Genomic DNA, 9,395 nt, shown 5'->3' with positions numbered 1-9,395 from the left:
ACGCGGTACCCCCCCCCCCCCGAGATCCCTGTGCCTCTGCCAAATCTGATTGCAGGCTGGCAACAGGTTCAAAAGCTGCTGGGAGGAAGGGTGGGAAAGGAGGGAAGGAGAGAGGATGCGGAGACAGACACACCCAAGCACAAAGGCACAGCCATCACATATGCCTCCCTGATGTTTAAAAGGAGAATTCAGGCTGAGGCACAGATCTTGTTTAAAGAAGCCCCAACTCCCACAGCCCTGACAGCAGAGTAACTAGAGAGACAGGCCACCATCGGGAAGTGTTCTGCAGAGCGCTTAGGGGGCTAAACACCCACTGTGCTACGCAAGGATCTGGGTGATTTTGCTCTTGGGGGAGTGGGTGAAGTCTCACAAGGACTTGGGATGGGGGGACAGACAGGGCCGGCTGCTCCAGGCTCTGGACCACTGGGTGATGCAGCAAACCCAGGGAGGAGACGAATGAAGTAATTTGGAAACTGGAGAGGGCAGCTGTTCAGACAAAGGAGGACAAATGAAAGCAGACACGCTACTCTCACCAGGCCCCTCGACAACGACAGCAGGAACTCAAAACCCCTGGAAGCCTGGCTTTCCAGGATGACTTCACTCCTGGCCACTTTATTCCTTTCTTTAAAAAAGCCTAACGCGGGGGAGGTAAGCCACCCAACAGGACAGGAGCTCCGCAACCGCTGCGAAAACGGGTTCCTGCAGCGGGGTCAAAACTGCTGCTGCTGGGAAAATCCTCCGCAGCGCCCCGCACTGCGAACGAGGAGCAGGAAACGCCGCGGGGCAAGCAAGTCTGGGGATGCAGGCAAGCGGGAGGGAACAGGGGTGCAGAGTGGTTACAGCACAGGAGAATCCAGAGAACAGCACTGGCGGGGGGGAATAAAATAAAGCCTCCTAGGAGGTCACGAGAGTTACAAACCAGGACCACACGTAAAAACAGGATCCACACCTAAAGCCTGCAGAGAACTGCCCCAGGATGGTGCTGGGGGCTCCGTGGGGGGCAGGCAGTCCAAGCAAGCTTTGAAGCCAATGAACACACCCCAAGGAAGAAGTGGGGGATAGCCCACCTGGGACTCCACACTGCAAAACCCAGTTGCTACCTTTGTTCAGGCCCTGGCTGGCCGAATGCCATCTCGAGCGCCTCACACTGCTGTCCTCTCTTCCCCACAGCGCTGGGATACTGCAGAGACTGCCAGGACCTGGCTCAAATCACAAGGGCACTAACTGTCTCCTTGCCACTAAAAATCCTGTGTGAAAGCACGAGTTGCACCTCTGCTCCTGTCGCACTCCTGGGCTTCTTTGCAAACGGTGCTGGAGCCTTCTGCACTGCGCTTCGGCAACCAGACCGTGAGACCCTGTCCTGGGGTGCAGGTATCTCCCCCATGTCAGTGCAAAAACTAAGTCAGGAAAGCCAGACCTGAGTTCCAGAGCTGCCATAAAGGCTGAGGCGATCTCAAAGGCAGAAAGTGCCAGCCCAAGGAACGGCAGCTGTGTTTCTGCTGGGGAGCTGAAGGCACTGGGAACGGGAACGGCTTGCCTCAGCCCACACACGGGATGAGGAACCAGGAAAGGTCCAGCGCTGACTGCCAACCTGCTGCTTCCATGGCCGGGACAGCACCAAGCAACCCGTCTGTTGCGGAGCAGGACCCTCCAGTGACACCACCTCATCAGCACACCTGAAAAGCTACAAGCAGCTAGTGAAACACAGCAACGTCCCCCCTGGGAACTGGGGTTAAACTCCAATAGCTGAACCACGAAGCCCAGGGATTCCTGTGGGTCAAGGCTTTCCCCCGCAGAAGGTGTCAGCAGAACCAAGGCAACCCACCCCGGCCAGGAACCAACATCTTACATGGGAAAGCAGATGAAACAGCCAAAAGCAGACTCTCCTCCTACCCAGCAAGCAAGTCTTCTGTTTTAGAAACACAACCCTACTGCCTCCATAGGTGGGCAACATCACCTGATGAAGGAGGGTTGGGGATGAGACTGGCTGGAAGTGAGATGGGGAGAACCATTAGAGACAAGTGCAGGGAACGTGCCCCCAGGAGAAAGGGGACTACCATGGCTAAAGCAAGGTGTCTGAAAGCCCAAAAGGACACATCTTGGAGGAGGTTGGCTAGGCTGCCCCTGCTCCAATGGCAGGTCAAAAGCTAAATGCAACATGGAGAAGACGTCAGGGGTTTGTAAGCAACCTGTATTTTTAACACCCCCGAAGAGCAGCCGGGAGAAGAGCTGTTAGGAGTCAATAACAAGACCAAAGCCATGCACCCCTTCCCCCAGGCTGGCAGGGAGACTAGCATTCCTGTCCAGGGTGGGCAAACAGCTGTGGTGAGAGGAGAACTCCTGCTGCTCCCGTGCATTCACTCCCAGCTCATCCGCCTTGACCAGCAGCTGAAGCCCGTGGCTAATCCTGCCCGCAGGATCCCCAGCACAGCTGTCATTCCCCGTTGGTGGGGATGCTGGTCCCGTTAACACTGGCTTCCTGTTATTCTCCCTGGCTTCCTTTGAAGAGCCTATTTGTCTGTCTAATAGCTAATGAGCAGAATAAAACAGCCTATTTTTTGCTCTGTTTAAAGATTTTTCATGGGGATGTTTCCTGCAGAGATTCTTTCCTCCAGCACATGACAAAGGTCAGCTGGCTGCTCGCTCAGAGAGGTTCACGTTTAAGGCAGAGCCCTGCAGAGGCAAAAAGCTTTGCTTAGAACTGGGCTGTTGAAATTGGGATAGGAGAGCCTTTCCAATGGAATCATAGGATCATTTAGGTTGGAAAAGACCCTTAAGAAGAGCACGCAGGTACTCGTGGAAGGAAGCTCACTGACCTGGCCACTCTGATCAGCGTGCCTCTGAATCAGTGGGAAATGCTGCAGGAGAGCTGTGGAATCAGCCTTTTAACGATGCAGTCACAGATCTCATCCAAGGAAAGACGAGACTGTGTCAGCCAGCGTCATTTCCAAACCTGTACTGGGCTGTCCCCCAGAGATGACCAACTCCAAACCACCCTGCGATGGCCAACATTCGCTAGGTGTTTTGAGATCTTTCACAAGGGTCCAAATTGATGCAAGGCCTTTGCAGAGAGCCAGCTCCACTCCTGGAGAAGGATGTCCCGTTCTCACTGGGACACATATTTCACTCTCCCACAGGCACTCTGCTCACCCTCAAACTGCCCTCTCCCTGACGGCCCAGGGGCGCTGCCCAGGCGTAAGGAGCACTGGCTGAAAGGACGAGAGGCTGGAAGGTTCCTTCACCAGTCTGGCGTGAAGGAAACGAGAAATAGAAAGCGAAAAAGAACCAGCCGCTGGTGGCAGCTCTGGTGGCCCATGCTGTATTGCTCAAAGCCACAGCTTCCACAGGGCTTCCCAGCGCTCAACCAGGCCGGAGCTGCCAAGGCAGCCAGCTCGGAAAGCTCCTCACGCAGGAGACCCTTAGGAAAAACTAATCTTAAGGTCACCAAGGCAGAATAAAGCCACGGATGCAGCTGTGATGACCGCTCACATTTGCTCCAACCACTTCCCTTTCCTGTAAGAACTGCCCGATTGTGCAGCTGATTCAAGATATTGCTCACTTATTGCTTCAGTTGGCAAGAAACCAGAGCACCGCTGTCGTGGTTTAACTCCGGCCAGCAAAATACCACAAAGCTGCTTGCCCCCCACCAGAGGAGAGGGGGGAGAATCAGAGGAAAAGACAAGGAAGGTCATAATATTGAGATAAGACCTATTTACTAATTGGATATAAATCAATTATCTATAAAAATGAAAATATAACAATACTACTACTAATAAGTAATTAAAATAATAGAAAATAAAACATATGATACAATTGCTGAGCAAATTGCTGAGCAAACTGACACACAGCCAGGTCCAAGTAGTGAGAGTCAGAGCCCGAGCGCGATCGCAGCAGAGTCCGAGCGCGCCCGGGAAGCCCAACCGACCCACCGACTCACTAACGACTGAGCGAGCAAAGGAGTTAAGGAGCTAACAGAAGAGTTCAGGAGCCAGCAAGAGAGAGAGTCAAGGAGTGAAAAGAGTTATGGCCCCCGAGCCCACTCCCCGTTTATGTTCCAGGCATGACGTGCTACGGAATGAGATCCTTCTCCGGTCAGTTTGGGTTGGCTGTCTGAGCTGTGTGTCCCCCCACATTGCCTGTGGTGAGAAAGCTGGGAATGAAGCTGCAGTATCAGAAGCTGGGAAAGACCCTGAATCTGGTGCAAGCACTGCCTGGCATTAGCTAAAGAGACACCTTGTCAGTACTTTTCTCAGGGTAAATCCAGAAACACCGCTTCACACCAGCCACTGTGAAGAGAGTGAACTCTGTCCTGACTAAAACCCGCACAACTGCCCATCTCTCAAGCTCGGGGTGATGGGAAAAATATCTGCAAAGGGGAAACCGATGCACAGAGAATTTTCCAAAGTAGCCATTCGTTCAGGGTGTGTAATCTGGGATCTCCCTAGATTTTCCAGAGATGAAGAGCATGCATTCCACTCCTGCCCCCTTTCTAAGCTACAGCTGCTTGGCACATCTGGTGCAAAAGAGTCATCTCAGCAAATTCCGACCTGCTAGCCTCAGTGACCCCCCAAGACAGACGAGACGAGAATGAAACTGAGGTGTCAACCCTGCTATCAAGCCTGTCCTTCCTCCCTGGGAGGAAGTAAGCCAGCCCCGTACAGCAGGAGCGCGGGGAGTGTTCTGCTGCAGCATTACGGCGTTCTGCGGGGGCTGCAGGCTTTCGCAAAGCAGCTTGCGCAGGGCGGCGTGCCAAGGTAAAGCAGCTGGCACTCCAGTCGCAGAGGGAACCAGGGATTCGAACGGGAGGGTTTGAATCATAAAAAGGCTTTTTTGTGCGAATGGTCTTGAATGGATGTGCGTGGGGGCAGGAAGAAAGTTTGCAGCTCCGAGGGTTCTGGCTCACAAGCTCTGAGCTCTAGAGATCCCGTGACGAGGCTCCCGAAGAGATCACCAGCACCTGCCTGCGCCCAGCCCCGCAGATTCACGCCAGCCAACGATCTGCTCACATGCCAACACGCTGGGCAGCAGACAGCGTCGAGAGAGAAGCAGACTCACCACCAGAGAAGGTGCACCCCCCAGGAACTGCCCAGCAGTGACAGCAGAGCTCTGCAGGGCTCTCCTGCGCAGAACAAGGTCCTGCTTATCTCCAAGCACGCAAGGAGCCTCATCAAAAGCCCAGCACGGGCTGGAAAACTCCCTTACCTGTATCCTGCCGGAACTGCGTCAGGCTTGGGATGTCGATGACGTAGGGAGCCAAGACAGGATCGGCATGTCCCAAAGGGATGCTGCTGACAAGCCCCGACCCTGAACGCCGTCCCTTCTGCTGAGAGGCCTGAAAAACCTGTTCAATGTAGCTGCAGACGTTCCCTCGGTACGGCCTCCAACTGCCAAACTCATCCTGCCATTCCCACACCGCCACTGCCGTGGAGTTGCTGCTCTGCCCTGGGGCAGAACTGGGGAGGCCGGATGGCCCGGCTGAACTGCTTCCTGCTCCCTGAGCTGCTGCCATGTTCCTCCCTGAGGTCTGGGCACGTCGCGATTGGAAGTGGCAGCTGTGCTGGCTGGCCTTACACCATTTTCTTCAGGGGCACCTGCAGCAAGAAACAAAGAGAGCACACGGAGCTAAGAACGATGACCCAAATCCTCCCCACCCCGCATCCGTACCACAGAAGCCATTTAACAGAGGGAAACGAGCTCAGCCTCTCCCAAGATGCCCCCTGTGCATTTAGGAGATGCAGAGAAGTGGATGAGCCTCACAACCCTCTGGCTGAGGGCAAACAAGACACCACCACCCACTCCCTGCCAACACTAGCAACTTTTCTTATTTATTTAGAGCAAAAACTCTTTGGAGAGACTCAGCTTTCTACGGTTTGTGGCCCCAGACACCACCAGTTGCTGCAGACCTGTACGAAACCAGCCCAGAGCTGCTGCTGATCCAAGTTGGGCAGATCCATAAGCCCTGGCCCGAGTTCAGATGCTCGCTAGCCAGGAGTGTGCCCAGGCAAGCGGCCACTCTGCGTCCCTCCCCACGTGCACTCAGCGCAGGCCCTGGCAGCATTATGCTCTGACCACCCCGACGTGAGCTGCCAGCTCGTGAGCAGGAGCTGCCTGAGCACTTGTGCACACAAATGGCTGGGTTACACAAGCAGTTCCCAAATTCTTCTCACTGCTCTGAGCTCCAGGGCTACAATGTCAGCTCTGCTCAGGCTTCTGATCACTCAGTTTTGATCCAGGATAGTCCCTTGGCTCCTCCTGTGCAGCATTACACGTGCACACAAAGCCAGACAACAATCCTGTATGCAGTGTGCAGACCGGAGCGATACATGTGTTAAGCATGATCGGAACGAAGAATTGACGGGAACAAGTACGGAAGCACCAACACAAAGCAGGGTGTAATAAACAGCCTGTGCTGAGGGCAGTGATTTAGCATGTCCTCAGGATCCCAGCACACCTAGCTGCAGCTTCTCAGCTTGGAAAACAAGGAACATCTTTAAAGAAAAATGGGACAATCTACATCAACAAAGCCCCAAGCCAGAGACTCAAGCCATCAAGAGATGATTTGGGGAAGAACAGGAGCCATAAGACAACCAAGATAAAGACACGAAGGACAGTCAATAAATTCTAAGGACTCAGAGAGAAGGGACAGGAAGCAGTGACAAAAGATCACCATCACTCTTTGTCCCCAAGGGATGTAAAAAAGCAGACCCAAAGCCATAGCATGGTTGGACAAGCTGTCCAAGAGACACCAGAGGTCTAATATTTGGCATTCCTTGTCTGCTGTGTCATTGCAAGGAATCCTATCCTGACTATCCGGACACATGTCTTGATGCCCTAATGCCTGACAGACCACTTGGAGATCCCGGTGTTGGTACTCTGAACAGGTGGGTATGACTGCGAATGAGCAAAATCCATTTGATTTTAACATAAAGTTGCCTTCTCCCTCAAGGTCTCATGTCACTGATACCCGCTTAACTCCCAGCAGTCAGCAATGAGCTTCCTTCCCGTCAAATGGAGAAGCGCAGGTCTCCCAAGAGGCAGAGCAGCAGTGGGTGGCTTCCACTGGAGGATGCCATCTGCGCGGAGAATGACATCGCTGCCAGATGGGGGAAGATCCCACACTCCGCGGAGCATCCCATCCCTCACACTTGTGTAGCTTGCTAGCTTAAAAAAAGACATAGAAGAAGGGCAAGCAAAGAACAGACACACCCACACGTCTGCATTTATAAGAAGAAAGCAACACTTTCTCCAGGGATTCACTGTAAATTAATGAGCTGCTGCAAGATTTTTACAGAACACCCCCAGCTTGACGGCTGTTGGTGACAAACTGCTCCGAATCACCAACACGAGACCCCGCTCTCTGCAATCGACCTTTTCCACGTCCTTCATTCTCCCATAACACACCGAGGATGGTTATTTCACTGCCCAAAACAGCAAATTAATACGTGAGGCATCAAACCCAACACCTGCCTCTGCCAGCTCTTTTTACGGCAGGTTTCACACCAACACATCTCCTCAGGGACCGCCAGCACGTCCACGCTCAGCTTGGACCGGTGTGAGCCAAAGCCGGTCCTACCCGCCTGCATACGCTGCTCTCAACCCCAAACAGAGAACCAACACCGTTTTTTCCCCTGATGTTGTTACCAAATGTCCATCTGCATGTCCGACCGCCACGAGCGGAGCAGAGGGCGGCTGTTTGGAGGGAGTCGGCGACTCATTTGCCTTCCTTTTCGAAGCACGGCAGCAGGAAATGGAAAAAAGAGGGTAACACAGCAGCGGAGCTGCCTCCTTCACGTACCACCTTGCGCTCGCTGGGACACTGGCTGAGAACAGCCGGGTGACCAACGCCTGTTGCTCACCCCCTTGGATGGCAGCGCTGCTTTGAATCCTGGACCAGGCGCGCTGACCGACTCCCACACGCCAGCAAAGGTACCTGGAGAGGCTGCTCCCGAGCGCCGCGTGCTCCGACAGTTGCTTCCCCATCAGAATGGAAAAACATTCCCTGCACGGGAACGATGGCCCAAAGGAGGAGCAAGGGGTGTATTTCAGCCTTCTGCCAGTTCTCGCTGCTGGAGCCAGCAGCTGTTTGCAGGGATTGGGAAGCGAAGAATGCAGGAGGGCTTCAGTAAGCCAAAATTACACAAATCCCTGAGTTAAGGCAAACAAGAGACAGCAAAGGCCTGAAGCTGCAGCTCCTTCCCCTCTCTGTGAATTCAGCACCACGCAAATATTAAAAGCTGAGAAATTCAATAAGCTGCTCACAAGGCTTCAGCCGTCCCACCCCGGGCTGCCGTGCGTATCCACCCCGGTGTGAAAGGCTAACAGAGCCGTACGGAGACACTAGCTGCGGGCTGGGACGTCTTACGCGCCCCGCTTCACCAGCGCTGCACGAGGGATGCTCGCACAGGCACTGTCCCGGGGACACTGGCAGACCCAGAGCAGCTACATGCCTTTGCTAAAATCCCAGAGACTCTAACACTTCAGCTTTAAAAATGCCTTGAAAAGCCAAAAGTCATACCAACCCCTAAAAGCCATGTTTATTCAGCAGTCCTGTGGGCCACCCTGCCCCAAATGAAAACAGACCCCCGACTACTTGAAGTGTAAACTTAAATATTCCGACCGACTTCCCCCTCTTAAGGGGTAATTTGTAACTTGGGCTCAAATCTTGAATTTGGATTTCTCTGGTTGGAAATTTATGCCCCAGTACTACCTCTGAAATGTCTGGAACTTGGACAGGAAAAGAACTGGGTGCATTTCTCCAACAGATTCATTCCCTGCTCCTCAAGCTCCAGCAAACCGTAGTGAGAAAGCTGGGGAGGGGCTGGTGGGAATTAAAGCATTTGAAAGACGTGTTTAATTCTCAAACCTGTTCTACTTCCAGAAAACAGATGCTTTAAATGTGGGATCTTAAAATGCACAGCTCTGAGATGACTTCTGAAAACGCCAAGTCCCTTTTTAAGTTTCTGAACTGAAATTGCCAGTGCTGACAAAAGTTTAAACGATATGACAGCTTTTACCTGGAAAAGAGCCCTTAAGCTGGGCTGCATTAACAAAAAAAATCACCAGATTGGTAAAACAGAACCTTTGCAGCACGTTGCTGAGAAAAGAGCGTGCCCAGGAGGGATTTATTAAGCATCACTAACACCACATGAGATGGGCTGGGAAGGCTACAAGGAGCCCACAGGTAAAGATTACACAGGGATTAGGACAGTACGTAAAACTCAGGGAGGCAGCGGGGCTATGAGAAGCCCGCAGCCCTGCGCAGGGCTAGAGCAGTGTTACAGGTGCCCTGTGGCACCCTGACCCCAAATCCTTCAGCCAGGACCCCCACACACAGCACCCCCTCCCCCCAGTCATCCGACCTGCACTTCTGGGCTCAGCGCAACTCGAGCTGCAAA

General features: G+C 53.3%; 1 protein-coding gene across 1 annotated transcript in view; it reads right to left on the bottom strand.

Moving 5' to 3' along the window:
• The window catches only part of LOC104510448 (probable E3 ubiquitin-protein ligase DTX2), a gene marked incomplete at its 3' end in the record, with an annotated part of 6,397 nt that extends 799 nt beyond the window's left edge, over positions 1 to 5,598 (bottom strand). The window contains exon 1 of the mRNA XM_010152697.1: positions 5,203 to 5,598. Coding sequence (XP_010150999.1) covers positions 5,203 to 5,509 — 307 coding nt within the window. The remainder of the gene's footprint in view (positions 1 to 5,202) is intronic.
• Positions 5,599 to 9,395: the final 3,797 nt, after the last annotated feature.

The sequence above is a fragment of the Eurypyga helias genome, unplaced genomic scaffold (assembly GCF_000690775.1).
Source record: "Eurypyga helias isolate BGI_N326 unplaced genomic scaffold, ASM69077v1 scaffold15945, whole genome shotgun sequence".
Lineage (NCBI taxonomy): Eukaryota > Metazoa > Chordata > Aves > Eurypygiformes > Eurypygidae > Eurypyga > Eurypyga helias.
This window is presented reverse-complemented; position numbering and strand designations above follow the sequence as displayed.